The sequence below is a fragment of the Dasypus novemcinctus genome, chromosome 4 (genome assembly GCF_030445035.2).
Source record: "Dasypus novemcinctus isolate mDasNov1 chromosome 4, mDasNov1.1.hap2, whole genome shotgun sequence".
NCBI lineage: Eukaryota > Metazoa > Chordata > Mammalia > Cingulata > Dasypodidae > Dasypus > Dasypus novemcinctus.
In genome coordinates this window covers 58,567,536-58,587,148 of record NC_080676.1, presented here as the reverse complement: position 1 = coordinate 58,587,148, position 19,613 = coordinate 58,567,536, and the positions used below count along the sequence as shown (strand labels likewise).

The 19,613-nt window shown below is 37.6% G+C and overlaps 1 protein-coding gene across 9 annotated transcripts in view; it reads right to left on the bottom strand.

Annotated features, from left to right (window-relative positions):
* Nucleotides 1-19,613, bottom strand: part of YEATS2 (YEATS domain containing 2) — a 144,330-nt gene that overhangs the window by 63,421 nt on the left and 61,296 nt on the right. For 6 of the 9 annotated variants that reach the window (XR_009185499.2, XM_058295419.2, XM_071214653.1 and 3 more), the window contains 8 exons: nucleotides 15,403-15,514; nucleotides 13,418-13,462; nucleotides 12,043-12,223; nucleotides 10,333-10,572; nucleotides 7,936-8,094; nucleotides 6,423-6,526; nucleotides 4,382-4,489; nucleotides 3,457-3,642 (listed from right to left, as the gene is read on the bottom strand). Coding sequence is in view for 8 of the 9 variants with exons in the window: in XM_058295419.2 (XP_058151402.1) it covers nucleotides 3,457-3,642; nucleotides 4,382-4,489; nucleotides 6,423-6,526; nucleotides 7,936-8,094; nucleotides 10,333-10,572; nucleotides 12,043-12,223; nucleotides 13,418-13,462; nucleotides 15,403-15,514 (1,135 nt within the window). In the remaining variant the exon portion in view is untranslated. The remainder of the gene's footprint in view (nucleotides 1-3,456; nucleotides 3,643-4,381; nucleotides 4,490-6,422; nucleotides 6,527-7,935; nucleotides 8,095-10,332; nucleotides 10,573-12,042; nucleotides 12,224-13,417; nucleotides 13,463-15,402; nucleotides 15,515-19,613) is intronic. The other 3 variants (XM_058295420.1, XM_071214655.1, XM_058295421.2) reach the window with 1 other exon arrangement.

The window sequence follows — 19,613 nt, the reverse complement described above, 5'->3', positions numbered from 1 at the left end:
CATCGTAACTAAAACAAGAGCTTCACATCTCCTAAATTTATCAATTTAATTATCCATTGCAAAAGCTATATTACATAAAATCTGTTTTTATGTTCCTAATTTTTTAAAAAAAGAAAAAGCAAAGACCTGTAAAGGACAACAATGCATGTGAATTGGACCTATTTAATTTCTTTCCCCAAATTCCAATAACCTGACTTATTTTTCCCTTCTTGTGCTAACCTCTATGATTACACCCAACTGCTTCAAAATTTCCAGGCTATGACACACACAACCTCTCCAAGAGCCAGATGAAACATGGTTATCACAAGTCTGCCACAGGAGGGCATTCCTTATTAGCAGAGCTTATTCATATGCATAAATCACTCACAAGGTCAACCTCCCCCCTCCCAATAGTTTTTTTTCTAAAAAACTGAGAATAAGGAAGTATGATGTTCTATTTGGGGATAACTTATGCAGAGCATTTTATGGACACTAAAAAAATGGGGTAAGGGCACTACAACACCAAATTAGCTTTCCTTTTTAATAACTCAACATTTTGACCTAGGACCTGAACTCACCTACCAACTCTTTTCCTTCTCACTTCCTATTCTACATTTCTCTCTGTAGTTCTTATTTCATTTTAGCTTTAAGATCCAGACACCCTTTGCTCCTAGTCATGAAAAAGTCATTCTGATTCATGCATTGATTCAATGTTTCTACCTCTGCCTTCCGTGTACCTGCACATACCATCACATATCAGAATTAACCTCAGCAACCTGAAGCTGAAGATTCCATATTTCTTTCCCTCCAGATACTCAAAAGTATAGTCACTTACAATGAAGTGTTCGATGAATATTTGTGATGATAACTATTACCATGTACTTATGCACATATAAACATGACGCATTCTCAGTCACATCATTATCTACCATTTACTGAGCACTTTGGGTTAGCTCTTTTATATACAATACTCTCTCATTATACAAACCTGAAAGACAGGAAGTATTATTCTCTTTTACTAAATTGAAGAGGGCGGGGGGGGGGGGGGGGGGGGGAGGGAGGGAGAACGGGGGAAGGTTCAGAGAGATTAAGTAACCTGCCCAAGTTCCACAAGTAATCAGTGGCTGAGATCTGAGATTTGTAACAAGCTTGTGCTTTTTTTTACTATACTGCAAGAATCCATGTACTCCACAGTTCTCCTTTTTCATGCCAAATGCTGTACACTTTCCCTACTTTCATGAAAAATATAACCTGTGTTTCTACTGCACCAAAATTGTATTAGTAAATCAGGATCATTTCTTTTCACCCTCTTGTTTCCTGGCATTGTTTCTAGGAATGCACTTCAGCAATTACCAGGGACAGTCTGTACTTGCTTATCTCAGAGTGCAAAGCATGTATGAAATTTACTGGATAAACAGTGATGGTCTGTTCTCACACTCTACTGCTTCTCTGCAGTTCTTCCACACTCTTCAAGAGCCATTAAAGCTTATTCAGGTCATTCTAGAACAAATCCACCTACTTGCTTTTAGTCCTTCCTACAATTAGATAGGTGGCAATTTAACAAGAAAGCTGGTACAGTTTTTCAGCATCACTGGGTGAGTGGCAAAAAGCAAAGAGGCAAAACATGGAGACTGACTTACACCAGAGCTTCTAAGCATAAAGAGCTATGCTAGACTGACTCAAAACCTAAATCAGTAATACCATGTATCTCTAGGTGAAGCTAAATGGATTTTGAGGAATATAAGACACCTCTGGGTAGTAAGTCCAGGCCACATTAACTGGTTCACTAAAGGATTTTGACACAAAGTTGCTACCCTTGAGACCAAAACAACCGGGAGAATATTAAGAAGCTGTTGGAGTTGTCTGCCTTAGTGACCCTGGATATGGAAGCCTGAAGTCAAATTTCACACTGTAGCTCCATGGTTTCCAAACTTGCCAAATCATATAAACCAGCAGGGCAGCTTGCTAAAAATCCAGATTCCTAGAGCCTCAAAAGATTCTGATTGAGGACTAGGTGTCTCCATGTTTGTTTATTATTTAAAGATTTATTATTTATTTATTTCTCCCCATTCCCTCATTTGAACTTGCTCTGTCTGCTCATCTTTCTTGTTTCTTTAGGAGGCACTGGGAACTGAACCCAGGACCTCCAATGTGGGAGGGAGGAACCTAATCACTTAAAACACCTCCATTCCCTGCTGTGTTGTATCTCTTATTATATTTTTCTTCTTGTGCTCTGGCTGTGTCATTTTGTTGTGTCAGCTTGCTGCACCTGCCTGTCATGCCAGCTCACTATCTTCTTCAGGAGACACTGGGAACCAGTTGGATCTGTTGTGTGGTAGGTAATAGCTCAATCACTTGAGGCACATCGGCTTCCTATCTCTATATTTTCAACATCAGATGATTCTCAAGATCAGATACGTCTGTGACATTAATACACTCAAAGAGATTTTACACACTTTTAACTCTACAAATGTGTGTCTGGATGCTTATCTAGCTATACATACTAACCAAAATTATTAAAAACTTTTTTTCCCCATTTTATAGTATACCTCTAGTTCACTCTCCCTAAACGGGCTGGCCCTCAAGTTGAAAAATAACATCCTACATAATATTCTTAAAAAGCTTTAGAGTAAATCTGGCAAAAACTTGAGATAATTTAACTCTAGATGTTCTAAAAACATGCTTAGGATAAAGACAATGGCTCACAAATTTTAATCACAAATTTTAATTAGTTCAGGAATGGGGAATTTTGGAGCCAGGAGACCTAGGTTCAATTCTTGTCATTTACTAGCTACATGTTCTTGAGCAAACTGCTTAACTTCTCAGAACCAGTTTCCCCATTTGTAAACGGGGATTAAAATATTCGGCTTACAAGGTTGCTTTGAGAATTACAGATAATATTTAAATAAGAGCACAGCATATATAAGCACTCAATAGATACTATTTCTTATTGACGCAGGAAAAACATGGAGATATGTGCTATTTTACAATTTGCCTAAAATATTAATTTCCTTGTACCTCCCCAAATTATAAGGAAAAGACACTCTCTGAAGAACCAAGAATCATTAAATATATCATATAGTACAAATATCAGAGATATAAACAAAACTAGAGCATTCTACCAGAAATAAATAAGTAAAATTGTAGACCGCAGTCCTGTCAATTATTTTAGATTTGTATAAAGTGGAAAGCCATGTCCATGAAGTCAATCACTTCTCTGCCAAACAGATGAAACAGTGTTCCCTTGCCTCTTGAATTATTCCTAGGCTCTCTATAATACATGTTGTGCCCTTGTCAATTACTGTAGGAACAGAAGGGTTTAATATGGACTGGCTTGCTTTTCCAACCAGGTTTTCATCTACAGGTTTTTCTGGAATCAGCTTCCCTATCATCCTCAATCTTGTCAGCACTTGTCAATTATTCAGGCAAACAATGTTAATTTATATGTCAACTTCCCCATCCCTACCCGACACAAACCTTGGAGGGCTGAATCTTTGGTGAATGGGCAGTCCCTTCTCCAGCAGATATGACCTGTTTTTGAGGGGACACAGCTATCATGTGACCCCCTTTCACAGTCACATACTGGGGGAGTGGTGACTGGCTGGCAGCTCCTGATGAGGGTACGTGGGGGGCGGCTTCGCCAGGTTCCTGTTTGATGATCACCTTGTAACAAACATGATATTGACACTGAACAAACACCCATGAGCAAAGCTATTAATATCTGAATCTATTCCATCTGCAGGAATTAATATTAATGAAGTTTGGTCTATAAGGAATGATTCCACTAGAAGAGCAAAAATATTGTTTAAATAGGGAATGGATGTGGCTCAAGCCATTGAGTGCCCACCTCCCACAAGGGAGGTCCCGGGTTCAGTTCCCGGTGCCTCCTGAAAAAACAAAAACAAATGACAAGCAAAATAAGTGAGGAAAAAAAAAAAAAAAAACCCAACTCAGGAAGCCGATATGGCTCAGTGGTTGAGAGCCAGCTCCCTACATATGATGTCCCAAGTTCAATCCCCGGCCCCTGGTACAATCAATCAATCAATCAAAATATTATAGTCCATATAGCCTTTAAAGGAACAAAAAGGAAGATCTGGATTTCAGCCTATGAATCTGTCAATTCAACCAAATCACTTGTTTTAGAGCCTGGTAGCAAAACGGCAGTGAAAAGAAAGAGACACAGTTTGTGCTCTCTGAATTCCCCATCTTGCTGGACTCCAACGGCTGCTCCAACTTAAAAAAATGGAAGCATGTCTCAGAAGTAGAGTCTGGTCTTAAGAGTTGAAACATACTGAAACGCTCCATGTTATAAGGGTAGTATGACTCAATCCCAACATGCCACCAAAATGATTATATAACAAACCATACAGACTTGTGAAACAATCCTCTAATAAATACTCACCTTTGTGAAAGCTCCAAGTCCTCCAGTTATAGGTTTGGGACTTTGAACCTTTGGGTGACTACCAATTGGGCAAAGAGGTGGCATAGATGCAAACAAAGAATCCTCCTGCTGTGAATGTAAAAACAACATATTGCACAATGAGGGTAAAATGGGTAAGTCCATACACACCAGTCACTTATATTTACTACAAATCTGTGACATTCTCTAACAATATAAACCAAAAGACAAAACTAAAAAAGAAAACAAAAACTCTTTGGGGCCTTCCAAGCCTCCATATCTGCATTTTAATATTGTTTTAGAAGCCAAGTGCAAAGAAAGACTATAACTTGATAAGAATTGACTCATTAGTGTCCTGCTATACACTGGAAAGACTTGTTCCATCTCCTCTCTACTATTTGGTTGATTTTATTGGTTTGCATATCTACCTTCCTATCAGATGGCAAGCTACTGAAAGACAGACTGTATTTTGCTTCTTTTATATCCCTAAAGGTTAGGCATGAAATAAATGAATGAACAGGCAATTCAATATTTCAGTACATATTCCCCTTTAGTAGCACTCACAACTTAAACTGCAAACTTCATTCGAAATAAATACCCAAGATACAGAGGGAAATTTTTCTAAGGATTTAGAAAACAACAAAACAAAACAAACTTGAACAATTAGCAAATGCAAAAATAGCAAAGGTCAACATTCAAAACTACTGTGTTATATTCTCTAATTCTCAAATGAAAAATGCAAGCCTCAAGAAATAGGCCATAAATACTAGGTGCAAGAAACAAAATTATGAATACTACTTGACTGTCTCAGGAAGAGATCATCAGCAAACATTAAAAAATAAACTGGCAGAGAGTTAAAGCTTTCAAGGTAATTACTGTAATCCAAACATGCTCACAGACGGCTGGAAATTTTAGCAAAAATCATCCCTCTGAACCAGGAAACCATTACATATCATCACCATTAAGTGCCAAAATATAAGAAATGCTGTGTTAGGCACTTGTCATACAAGAGAAATGAACTTTGCATTCTCTAGGATTCTTAGGCAGGAGTTTATACATCCATGCCTTTAGTAGTAAGGCAGCCATGACAAGCTGAATAACTAACCCAACAGCAGGGAATTGTTATGCCAAACAGTGAGCTAATATCTAGCATTCTGATCTTAACAAGACAGATTATATTTGGAGTTTCAAATTCCAAAGGATTGACTAGAGCGGTTCATTCTGAAGAAGTAAAAATACTTAGTGGAGGGAAACGGACTTGGCCCAGTGGTTAGGGCGTCCGTCTACCACATGGGAGGTCTGCAGTTCAAACCCCGGGCCTCCTTGACCCGTGTGGAGCTGGCCCATGCGCAGTGCTGATGCGCGCAAGGAGTGCCGTGCCACACACGGGTGTCCCCCGCGTAGGGGAGTCCCATGCGCAAGGAGTTCACCCGTGAGGAGAGCCGCCCAGCGCGAAAAGAAAGTGCAGCCTGCCCAGGAATGGCGCCGCCCACACTTCCCGGTCCGCTGACCACAACAGAAGAGTACAAAGAAACAAGACGCAGCAAATAGACACAGAGAACAGACAACTGGGGGAGGGGGAGGATTAAATAAATAAATAAATCTTTAAAAAAAAAAAAACAACTTAGTGGAGATATAAGAACTGTTTTTGAATAACTACAAGACTGACATGTAAAAATGAAATACATTCATTTCTTATTGGTGCAAATATAGGACAAAAGGAGTGCTAACAGTATTGATTTTTATAAACAAAAAATTCTAACAAAGCTGTCCATAAAAATATAATGGGACACCTCTTCATCACAGTAAGTTTTCAAATAGGTGCTGCGCAACCATATGATGTAAGTGCTGAGAAGTGTTTTCTACACTAGGAAAAAGTCAAAGATGGGGGAGGAGAAGTCTGAAGTAGATGAGCTTCAAGACATTTGTTAGCCTAAAGATTCTACTTTATGACATCAGCATTATCAACTGAAAAATTCTTCCTGAGCTGGAACATACTGAATTTAGAAACTAGACAAGTGCAATAATGAAGTAAGAGTGTTACCTTGACAGTAGATGTTACAAAACTACTTCCATGAATTTTAGGAATAGGGGAACCTGTTCCTTGGGAGACCTGAGAGGCAGTGGAGAGTTTGCTTGTAGGACTTCCTGATAAGCAAAGCACAGTTATAAACAAAGCATTTTCTACAACCCTTTCCTCATTTCTACTATTTTGTATTTTTAATGGTGGAAAACTCATAATTCCTAAACTATTATGGAAAAAATACTTAAGGACTCACCCCTACAAAGTTCACCACTGCACTCATGCTCAATCAGAAAAGTGAAAAGAAACTAGAAAGGACATGCAGAAGATCAAGTACTCTGTTCCTTATGAAACAAGAAATTCTGTTTCTTTCATAATGGTATTAGTTGTTTGACAAATGTGCCAGAACAAATGCATTCCAAGTAAATGTTAGCTCCTTTAAAGTAGTTTCACTGGAAGGTTACACCTATTCCAAAATGATGTCAATACTAAATAGTTTATCACCGCTTCCCTACGACCTTAGAGTTTGATAAAAATAAGTCACGTTACCTTATAGTCAACTAAGTTTTGACCAAAAATGGTACATAATCACCTACTCGACTCACCAAACTTGTTTCCAAAGGTTTCTGGGTGGTTCCTAAAACTAAACATCCTCAAGAAACACCCATATTTAACATCTTCTATATCTATCTATTCAAAGGCTATAAGGAAAGCTCAGAAAATAATATTCTTTAAAGGAGTTCCACAATTGTAACTCTTGTTAAAGTCTATAGTTTTTCTAAAACACTATTTGGGAAGGCCCTACATTCATTCATACAGTGTTAAATCCAATACAATAAATTTTTTAAAAAATCAGTCTAATTACGTCAGTTACAGTCATTCCTCTCACTTTATTTCTCTTTTTACTATTTTTTTTTTAAATCAGAAATGAAAGCTACAGGAATACTTACACTTTCTGTATATACAGATTAATCAAAGGGAATAAAGTAAATAATTTTAGTATAAGCACTTAAAAAAAAACCTGAAAAGCACTAGTAGTATATGAGAACGTAAAGACAAACATGGTAAATCCAAGGACTAATTATTCTTCCTATCAGAGTTGTTTTTATAATGCAGGTTTCAACATCCCCCCTTATAAGCAAAATTTATCTTATTCATAGTAAAGACTATTTTCTTATCTTAGCAGGGAGAAAAGTATACAGCTCACAAAGTATTTCTGTACTAAAGCTTAATTTGGAAAAGTTAATAACTACATTACTAGTGGGCCCAAAAGGATTAAGTCTTCCAAACGAAAACACCCTTTTAAAAAAATCAATTATGGCTCACTTTTAATCTTTAAAAATTAAAAAGAAACTTAAGGAAATTCCTAAACACAAAATTTTTAAAAACAGTAAAACTTACCTCAAAGAAACAGTACTGATCTCACTTTTATATATTCTCTCCTCCCATTACATGCCTACGAAGTCACGTAAGATTTCCTCTTTAATAAAAGATCAAAACTTTTGGAGTCTTTAACTACTGATCTAATACACACCTGTACTGGAAGCAGTAGCTCCAATAACCTGCCCAGGCTTGTCCACGATAACATAAGGATTATTAATAACGGAGCTGGCAGGGCCTTGCTTCACATGGACTGGAGTAGAAGTTGGGGTTCGAGGCAATGGTGATGGACTTGGAGTTGATATTGGGGAACCTTTATTAGAAAAAACAAAATACATAGATTCAACTCATCAAAGATGCTGAAGACAAAAGAAAAGCATGGATGCTCAGGACAATGGTGACAAGTCAGGACAAGAGAGTGGGATTATCTGTTTCAGAAACTGAGGAGTAGCAGCAGCACAGCTGAGGCCAAGGATTAGCATGTTTCCACGGACGAGCAGCATCAGCATCAATGGTAAGTTTGTTGGAAACATTATTTTAGACCCTACCCCTGACCTACTAAATAGAAATCTGCATTTTAAACAGATCATCTGGTAATTCTTATACACATTAAAGTTCAAAAAGCACTGTCTACAGAATACTGTGGAAATGCTGAGTCCTGAGACACAGGTGTCTTGATTTGTAAAGCAATTTCTTAAAGGAAAATGTGAAATTCACCGACCCAAGACAAAAGTCTTCATCAATACTCTATTACAGGGAAACGGACTTTGGCCCAGTGGTTAGGGCGTCCGTCTACCATATGGGAGGTCCGTGGTTAAAACCCCGGGCCTCCTTGACCCGTGTGGAGCTGGCCATGCGCAGTGCTGATGCGCGCAAGGAGTGCCGTGCCACGCAAGGGTGTCCCCCGCGTGGGGGAGCCCCACGCGCAAGGAGTGCGCCGGTGAGGAAAGCCGCCCAGCGTGAAAAGAAAGAGCAGCCTGCCCAGGAATGGCGCCGCCCACACTTCCCGTGCCGCTGACAACAACAGAAGCGGACAAAGAAACAAGACGCAGCAAATAGACACCAAGAACAGACAACCAGGGGAGGGGGGGAATTAAATAAATAAATAAATCTTTAAAAAAAAAAAAAAATACTCTATTACAGACCCTACCAGAAAGGTTTGCATTCCTACAGACTACCCTCTCAAAAGTTACCAGTGTACCATTAAATATCCTCAGCTGTCTTTTATTAATCAAATTTGTCATCCATGAATTTCTCTACACTTCAAACCAATTTATATGTTCAGCTTATTCCACCTCTGCAGCAGCAAATTCCAAAATGCTTCTGCAGGTAAAATAACAACTTATTTTTACAATTCAAATTTAACTTCCCTAAGAGTTACAGGAGACAACATTCTTGACATATCTTGGATTTGAGTCGATGTTTATCCCTTCTTGAATTTCAAAGATTTCATCAATTCATCAATTTCAAAGACTTGGATCATATTTTGTTTAATGGTCTACTTTGAGCACTGAAGATTATGTTTCTGTCCACTTCATTTATGTATTTGATAGAAGCCCTCCTACTGCCTGGATATTTTAGGTTGCCCCTTTCATGACTTTTCTGAGGTGGTACAACTAAAACCACAAAATATACTCCTACCAGAACTTTACCTTAAATAAAAATATGAAACTGTCATGTAAAGGACTATCCAAACTTATGAAAATGAAGGCTGAGAACTACTAACTATAACAAGAACAAAAAATTCTCTAGCGTGGTCAGAAATAGAATGAAAGATATTTCAATTCCAAACCAGGGAAGCAGACTTGGCCCAGTGGACAGGGCATCCGTCTACCACATGGGAGGTCCGCGGTTCAAACCCCAGGCCTCCTTGACCCATGTGGAGCTGGCCCACATGCAGTGCTGATGCGCGCAAGGAGCGCTGTGCCACGCAGGGGTGTCCCCCATGTAGGGGAGCCTCACGCACAAGGAGTGTGCCCCATAAGGAGAGCCGCCCAGCGCCAAACAAAGTGCAGCCTGCCCAGAAATGGTGCCGCACACACGGAGAGCTGACACAAGATGACGCAACAAAAAGAAACACAGATTCCCGTGCCGCTGACAACAACAGAAGCGGACAAAGAAAAAAGAACACGCAGCAAGTGGACACAGAGAACAGACAACTGGGGCGGGGCGGGGCATAAAAAAAAAAATTCCAAACCAATTTCCTTACCTTTGAAGCTTAACTCCAAACCAATTTGTTTTCCAAAATTAGCCCCCAAACTCAATTACTACCTTATATTCAAATATCTATCCTACCAAATGTTGTACCTGTGCTGCTGATTCTAGGTAGTAAAAAATGTGAACATTTTGTTTCTTCTTTCCCCTCTTCAAAAACTGTTTCCAATTTAATGAATCCATCCCCAAACAGAGCCATCAATAGTGATTAGCTCTTTTATGTTAAACAAAAACTCTGCTTAGAAGAACTTAAAAAAAGCCATAGTTCTTTACTTTCCAACAATTTTTGACCCACTCAACTTCACACACATCATCTTCCGCATATTTTCCTGCATACCTGAGACAATCTTGCAGCTCATGGTGATGGGCTGGAACGATTTTCCAGGTGACTCAGGATTAGGAACCTGACTTTGTGGTACAATTTTACAGCTTGATGCTATTGGCTGGAAAGCTGAATTGCCATGAGAACAAAAGGTAACTTTCTGGGATGTTGTCGTTTTGGTGGGTGTTTGTTCCAATGAAGAAGGTAAAGAATAAAATATATTGTGTCTCTCAGTTTCGGTGTTAGCTGGGAATCCTGAATGAAACGAAACAGGCAAATGCTAAGTGACTGGTCAACTCTGAAATAAGACCTTGCCATTTGGGGGTAAAATGAAAAGCCCCTTGTCATCATTTCTATCCTCATTTAAACCATTTATTGGTAAATAAATATAATCTGTAGTATTTATTAGTAAAATAAATATAATCTGTAGTATTTATTATCCCTTTATAAACTGGAGGAAAGGGAAGGAATAAATATGCCTACATTCATATTTAATTAAAATGCTTGTTTCAAAAATTAGAAAACATAATATTAACTATAAATAATATATAAGATAAAAAGTACACAAATTCATTATGGTTTCCCACTTTAATACATAAGTTTAAAAACTGTTTACTTGGAGAAAAACTCAAAAAGAAAGCATTCATTTAATATTAATGATGTTGCTACCAAGCAAATTGGGGTTCTCTGCTCAATGCACTTCAAATGACCAATACCTGAGACACCGGGGTTTCAAAGAGAGAAAGAGTTTTCTGCCAGTGCATAGCAAGGAGATCAGATGTACTAACAGCCTAAAACCTGTCTCCTCAAGTTTGAGGAGTTTAGGGGTTTTATGGATTCAAACACAGGAGGGTGGAGTGGTTACTATTATAATAGCAAGTATAAACAATGCTGAGACCAGTGAGTTTCAGTGACTTCAAGTACTAACTTTTGGCTATTCTGCAATATACTGGAAAAGTAAGAAAAAAGCATCTATATAATTATCCAGTAACCATAATCAACTGTTTATTTTTTTGTCTTTTTTTTTAAAACATAAATAGATCACACAAAACGTTACATTAAAAAACATGAGGTTCCCATATATGCCACTATAATCAACTGTTAATTCTTAACTCTCAGTTACAGTGGTCTTGTGTTATTAAAAGCACATAGGAAAGACGCAATCTGAAGTTGAAATTTTATCAAAGAACTAAATGTTAACATCACATGAAAATATAGGCTTAGAGATAAAATTAACACCATTTAGGATCAATTTTATCTTATGTGTATATATTATGTATATTTATATGCTTACTTTATATCTTTATATCTCTTAAATGAAAACTGCCATGGTCAAAATACATTTGTTGATGATGAATCTTATTCTGTATTTTAAGTAAGGTTAGATACATATTACTATTAAAATTTCTTTTGCATAGAATCAGGAGCTGAACCAGAAAGTCATCCTTCAATATATTAGAAGAAACCATTATCATCATCAAAGAATAAAAAATCTAATGCTTTTTAGTGACTTTTGCACTTTATAAAATGTTGACAGAACTTGAAAAAATGTATCTGAAAAGAGGAGTAATGGGACTATATAGAAGAGGCAGCCTGACTAAATATGGAAAAGTTATTTTCTATACATTCTAAGTTTCTGAAGGGCAGCAGTTCAACATCATATTATGCAAATGAAAGAAAGGAATGCCTTGGAATGACTCCATATAAGGAAAACTGCTTTATTACCTTTCTCTGCAGAAGTGTCAGGTGCTGTCTCAAGTGACTGCTTTATTGGTGAAGAAGCTTTCACTGGAGCTGGAATGGTCAAAGGCAAAGATGGAGGGGCATCAGAGACATCTGACTCGGAGGACTGAGGATAAATGTAGTCTTCTCCAAGAGAATGCCGATGGAGCTCAACATCCACTACCTATCCAATGGAAAACAATCGGGCCATGAGTCCATCACAAATGTCACAGAGAGCCCAAATTCTATCCCAGAATGTGGTACTCCAAAAGATGTAACAAATGATCTCTAATCACACTTCACGAGGTGATTTCAATCAAGAACTAAACAATTTACATTAAAATGCACCCTAGTCTGGCTTAACAGACACCGCAATGAAATCAATCACAAAATTGAGACCTTAACATTTGTTGTTTCTACTGCTTAGAATACTCTTTCCCCTAAATCTTTATACTTCACCATTAGGTCTCAATCAAATGTCTCCATCTCAGTATAATCTGTGACCATAAACATCAATTGAAAATAAACTAGAGAATAATCTGGAGTATGCACAACAGTGATTTTGGTGGCAGATGAAGACTGTGGTTAATAGTATAAATATAAGAATGTTCCTCTTTGACAAATTGTTTAGAATATGGTGATACATGAGAAAATTACAACTAATGTAACTTATGGATGATACTTAACAAATATGTAATACTAATAGTGTAAGATATGGGCTATAGTTAGTAGTTAGTACAAACTATTTCACAGTTTGTAACAAAAGTTTCACAGCAATGCAAGGTGTTTGTGGTAGGGTGATGTATTGGAGCCCTGTATGATATGCGTGTTTTGGAAGTTCACAATTTTTACTTATTGTTTCTGTAAGTTTATGTATATTTACTTCAGTAATTAAAAAAAAAAACAAACAAGTCTCCTGAAAGAGGCCTTCCTTAACCACACCAGCTAAATCAACTATCTTGTCCCCTCAGCTACTCTCTTCTTCATAGCACTTATCTGTACCTAAAATTATCTTATCTGCTTATATGTTCACGGTCTACCTTCTCCTCATTCTCACACTACCGAGAATATCATTATTTGAAGGCAGAAGTATATCTTGTTCATTTCTGTATCCCTAGCACCTGGACTAGTGCCTATAGTAGGTGTTCAATAAATATCTTCTGATACAGCACAGCATATTCTCTAGACAGAGTAAGATTTAACTAGCTGACTCTAAAGGCTACTGCTAATATTATTAATATATAATGAATAATTTTAAAAAAGGATGGGGGCACCTCTTTTTTTAATCTAGCACCCATTTATTTTTTCTAATTAAAAATGAAGATAAGTGTTTACTCTACTTGTTCCCAAACAATAGTGTACAAAAAAAAAAACCTACCGTCTCTGCTCCAAGAGTCTGTAGGCCAGTGTAAGTTCTATCCAGCTATTGAAAGATAAACAAGTGTTAAATTCCACTGTACCAACTTGTAAATCTCAGGAAACAATTGTACCTATCATCACAAGTCATCACACCACATATTAAGAGGAACTTTAATAGAACTGTTTTCGGAATGGCAAGAGGAACTGGAAAGCTTGGCATACAAGGTAAGTTAAAGGAACAGGTTTTGCCCAGAGTAAAACTGATTTAAGGGAAGACAAAGACATGTTTAGGGTTCTTGGCAATTTTAGGTATATATATCAGAGAAGCTTCTAAAGGTTTACTTACTAAATGGATAAATGGGTTGTCATGGGAAGTACCAGACTCCATGATGGTAGCTGAGGAAAGGTTGATCACTGTGGCTAAATAGCCAGGAAAGGTTACATTGAGAATAGAAACTTGATGAATCAAAGATGACTGAGACAGACACAGAAATGACATGGAAAATGGTACTGCAGTGCCAACAAATAACCAATAGTTAGCAGCAAATTAATTTTTTCATAAAAATTGTTTTTTGTTTTGTGAGGTACCCAGGCCAGCGATTAAACCTAAGACCTCAAATGTGGAAAGCCAGTGCTCAACCACTGAACCATATCAGCTCCCCTGACAAATATTTTAAACGCTATCATTGTAAAAAATCTTCCACTAGGAACTCTTAAGTGATATACAAAATGAAACATATGTGAAACTATATAAACAATTCCCTTTATTTTTGGGATTAGTGGTGGGTCCAGTAAAACACCAATGGTATGAGCAGTGCTTAAAATAAAAACAAAAGAAAGCAAAATTACTTTAGACTTTGTAAGAGTAAGTGGAACAGTATCCTGTCCCTCTGAACAAAGTAATTAAATGTTCTTTAATCTGAGGGTCATAAAACAATCTAGTCTTACAGTAATCTCTAAATAATAACAAACGACAAATTAAGCCATGCTGTCTATCCCAATGGAAGACAATTTCAGCATGTCTTAAGGTTGAAAGAGGTGATTAATAGAACAAAGGAGAAACAAAGGAAATCTACAGATGGGCTCAGCTTTACTTAGTTTTGGAAACCATTAATGGGAACGGTGTGGCAGGCTGCAAACGTAGAAAGAATGCTTTAGCAGATGTGCAGTATTAGGATAACATCATATGTAGAGAAAAAATGCACACGAAACTGCTATAGAGAGGGCCTAAGGAACACTAAAAAAAGTATGTCTTCCAACTGTAAAAGTTAAGTACATTAATTATAGTAAGCTGGAAAATATTTTTAAAAATGGAGGGGAAATTGTACAAAGTTTCATTAGTTCAAATTCTCTAAAATTCTGGTATATATCCATCATGTTTCTTACTATTTTTAAAAAATCACAGTTGACCTTGTACTAAACAGTTTTATATTTTTGTTTTCTTTCACTGAGTAAAAATAATAGTATTTTCCATGTACAGAAAACCTTCATAAAATATAATTTATAATGACTGCACAATAAACCATGTAGCTATATCAGGGAAGGATTTCTTACAATACAAATCAAAAGTATTACAACCCTGTATAGTACTTTATGTTTTCCAAAATATGTTCACTTCTATCTTTACTATAATCTCATGGAATAAACTGAAAAGGTTTATTATTTGCTTCACTTTATAGAAGATTTTTTTAATGAAAAGACAAACCTTGGTCCCTGGTAATACAATAATCGTGAGATCTGATCAGAGATTCAAGTCTTCTATTATCTGGTCAGTTCGTCTTTTTTTTTTTTTTTTTTTTAAAGACTGTATATTGTGTCATAAATCCCTCAATGCCCACCACCAAACTTACCTTCAGAGAACAAAGGAGTATGGTAGCAGTCAGCATACTGCACTCAAATATACTTATCTTGTTTCTACTACCCTAGACCATTTCTCTCATTAAGACCTAATAGTAATACTTTAAATACACTTCAGTTCTGGGAAACAATGTTTTGTTACAATACCTTTAGATTATGTATGATATCTATCCGCTTGTTCTGGCTGTCCTTAAAGTGAACTTGAACTCTGACAGGAAATTCACCCCAGCCTCTTCTTGTAAGGTGAAAAGGAGGCTCTCTAAGGAAAAGCAGATATTAACACATTTATTTATGTTCACTTGCTCATCTTTGAAAGAAAAGTTCTCTCATAATGAATTAAAAATTCACTTCCTTTTGAGAATCATTTAGGTTTCCTCGTATGAAACCATCAATATGTTAAATTTTGCTAAAAGGCAAAGTTATAAAAAATAAAATAAAAAACCAACATTAAACTTTCAATTATTGAATGCTTAGAGCTAATAGATCATATACTCCATTGTCATTATTTAAATAGATGAGGAAATTAAGGGCTTAAAGATACTCCCTATTCCAGATCCTCATATTTATTCCTGCCCTGCAGCAAAAAACAAAATACAAAGATGAAAGTGTCTAATCCAGAAGTGACAATTTATGTAAAACTGACTGCTGAAAGAAGACTTTAAAAGAAAGGTAAGCTCACAAATGACTGATCTTTCCCAAACAGTGGCTAGGATTTCAATGGGTAAAGGGAAATGTATGAATACTGCAAAATTTTTAGTTAAAACGTAGTTAAGTACAGGGGGGAAAAAAAGAGAAATATATGAAACAAGTTTGGCAAACTGTTAACTGCTGAAGCTGGAAGATGAGTATTTAAGAGTTCATTATACTCCTTGCTTTTATATGTGCTTGAAAATTTCCATAATAAGAAATTTATAAATATAATTGTGAGATTTTTAAGTACTTTAAAACAATACGGTATAAGATAATGGGGTAGAGAGAAAATGCTTTTAAAATTAAAATGTTCTTTATGAATCCCTGGCTTGAGATTATTATAATAAGAGAAGACACCAAAAGCAGGATGTGCTTTTGGAAAACTAAGGAGAGACATGAATACAAATAAAGGCAGTTATAAGAAAGGAGTACAACAACAGATCTGAATTAAAAAGCATAGAGCCAGGCGCCACCACGAGAGCTCAGGACAAAAAAAAGTCCCAGAGTATAAGCACAGCCTAGAAAGCAGAGAAGCAACCTCTACGCTATAAGCCAGACAGAAAAGATAGCATAGAAAATCAGAGTGCCCTGGATGGAAGAAACCAGTTGTATCCCAGCTGAGTTGGTAAGAGAAGCAGCCATGATAAGCATAGATTTAGACAGAAACTAAAAGATAGGCTTGGGGTCAAATGCGAGGGCAGACTTGAAACAGCAGTTTGAAAAGGGATCCAAGGGAAGAGATATAGCAGGGCCTAGAGGCATGCATATGCTGGACTAAAGAAGAAATTCTACTGATGGCAAGTTTGGTCATTTAAACTCCAGGAAATATAACTGAATAGCCTGAATAAATCTCAATTATACTGTTTGCATGCTGACTTTCTCTTACAACAGATATAGTAAAATTAGATGTGCTGCTCAAAACAGGTATGGCTGCCAAACTTAGTGAATGCACACGGAGGACTGTTGCCAGGGAAGAGAGGTAAGTGGCATAAAGTCCAGAGAAAAGGAACAATGCTTCTAACAGGAAATTAATCCATAACCATGATTTTGGAATCAAAAAAGGAATCAATGACTTACTAAGAGATAAGTGGAAAGATGGCAGAGTAGGAAGCTTCAGGAATCAGCCTCTCCACCAGAACTATTAAATAGACAAGAACCATCTGAATCAATTATTTTGAAATTGAGATGTCCAGAAGGACACTGTACAGTATCTGAGGAAGAGTGGGAAGAAGAGGCAGGTAAACTACAATAAATATTAGTAAATTACTCTTTTGGAGTAGCAGTTACCAGAGCACCCATATCCCACTCTTGTTGAAGGCAGTGGAAGAGTCTGGTCCATGTCATAGATTGATGATGAAAGAAAAGAACATAAAAAATTAACTTCCTCAAGATGTGGGATGGGCCCAGGGCACTGATCACAGCTTCTGATTAGCTTGGGGCCTGGTCCTGAGGGCGGTCATTGTTCCAATCTGCCCAGGACAAAGATGGCAGAGGAGACTTCCTTCAGAGCTGCAGAAGACAGGGGAAGGGCTGCATTTGCTGGACAGGTTAAGAAAGCACAGCTTTGGGGAGCATGGAAGAAGCTCCTGGTGCCCTTCCTGGACCCTCCTTCTTACCCTCTTCAGGTGGTGCTCCCTCACCTGGTTCCTGCTGGGAAGGACTGACTTGGGAAACTCCTAAACAGTGTGCGCCGCCCCCTCACAGACAAGAAAAGCAATCTAAGAAACAATTGAGGCTGATGGTCTGGGACAAAGGCCTACCTCCTTTCAGTCCCGCCAGTGGAACTTGCAGGAAAAGAAGGTGTCTCTTGAGGAAATAAAGAGGACATTTAAATTCCTATAAACAGGGAAACTCTCAAGGCCACTGGCAAGCACAAGCCCAGGATAAGGCCCATTAAAGACAGGAAGGATCCTGTACTTTGCATTCACCTTGGTAATGTTTCTGCTACCAGGGCTGCCAGTGAAGAAAATCTCTATTACATTACTAACTGGTAACAATCTCAAAAACAGGGGAAACGGACTTGGCCCAGTGGTTAGGGCGTCCGTCTACCACATGGGAGGTTCGCGGTTCAAACCCCAGGCCTCCTTGACCCGTGCGGAGCTGGCCCATGCGCAGTGCTGATGTGCGCAAGGAGTGCCCTGCCACCCCCGCGTAGGGAAGCCCCACGCGCAAGGAGTGCGCCCGTAAGGAGAGCCGCCCAGGGTGAAAGAAAGTGCAGCCTGCCCAGGAATGGCGCCGCCCACACTTCCCGCCCACACTTCCCATGCCGCTGACGACAACAGAAGCGGACAAAGAAACAAGATGCAGCAAATAGACACAGAGAACAGACAAGTGGGGGAGGGGGGGAATTAAATAAACAAAAATAAAATAAATCTTAAAAAAAAAAAAAAAAATCTCAAAAACAGAAACCACAGGGAATAAGTCCCAGAGTTACCATATAAAAATTTTTAAATGTAGTGTGCAACCTAAGATTAAAAGACAAAGAAATAGGAAATGATGGACCATTCAAAGGAAAAGGATGAAAATGTAGAAAACATCAACAAAGAAAAGACTATGAACACACCAAAGACTTGACGCATAAGAATCTCAATGCAGGGACAGAAATTTTAAAAAAGAACCAAAGAGAACTACTGGAGTTGAAGACCACAAGAACTGAAATGAAGAATTCCCAGCATGGTTTCGACAGTAGACTGGAACTAGAAGAATCAGCAAATTTGAATACAAGAAAATTGAAATGAGTCAGACTGAGGAACCGAAAGAAAAAAGAATTATAAAAAATGAAAAGTGCCTAAGAGAACTCTGGAATACCACTACTATACACATTATGGGAGTTCCAGGAGACAGAAAAAGTGACAGAAGTAATATTGAAAGAAACAATGATAAAAAAAAAAAAATCTTCCAAAACTTGCAAAAGAGGGAAATATGCACATCCAAAAAGCCCAGAGACCAACAAACAAAATAAATTTGGAGAAAAATATGCTCTGTCACATACTGATCAAACTATCAAATGCAAAGGACAAGGAGAGTTCTGAAAACTACAAGAGAAAAGCAATGTGTTATGTAAAATGGAGTCCCAATTAGATTAAGTGCCTATTTCTCATCAGAAACGATGGAGGTAAAGAGGTAGTGAGATGAAATACTCAATGTGTTGAAAGAAAACAATTGCCAACCAAAGATTTTACAACCAGTGACATTTCTTTCAAAAACAAGAGAGAGATGAATATTTCCCAGAAAAATACAAGCTGAAGGCATTCATCACTATTAAGCTTGCCCTAGAAGCAATACTAAAGGAATTCTTCAGACTGAAAGGAAAGAACACTAAGCTAGACTGGTCCAAAGCACCACAAAGAAACGAAAACCTCAGCTAAAGATAACCATTTGGGTAATTATAAAAGCTAGTACCATTGTACTGTATTATTAAGTATGTAAGCTCACTTTATATTTCCTACATATGCTAAATACAAATGTATAAAAGAGTAATGATAAATCTATAGTGCTGGATATACAGTGTACAAAGATATTAGTGGTAACAAGTATAAAAAAAGGTAGGTGACCATTAAATTAAAGAGGATGTAGTCTCTGGAGGTACCGGGCCTTTCTCACTCTCACTGTCCAGTATGTCATGGCTGGTCCCCTTTTTGGGCCTGCTTATCACCATCTTCTTTATC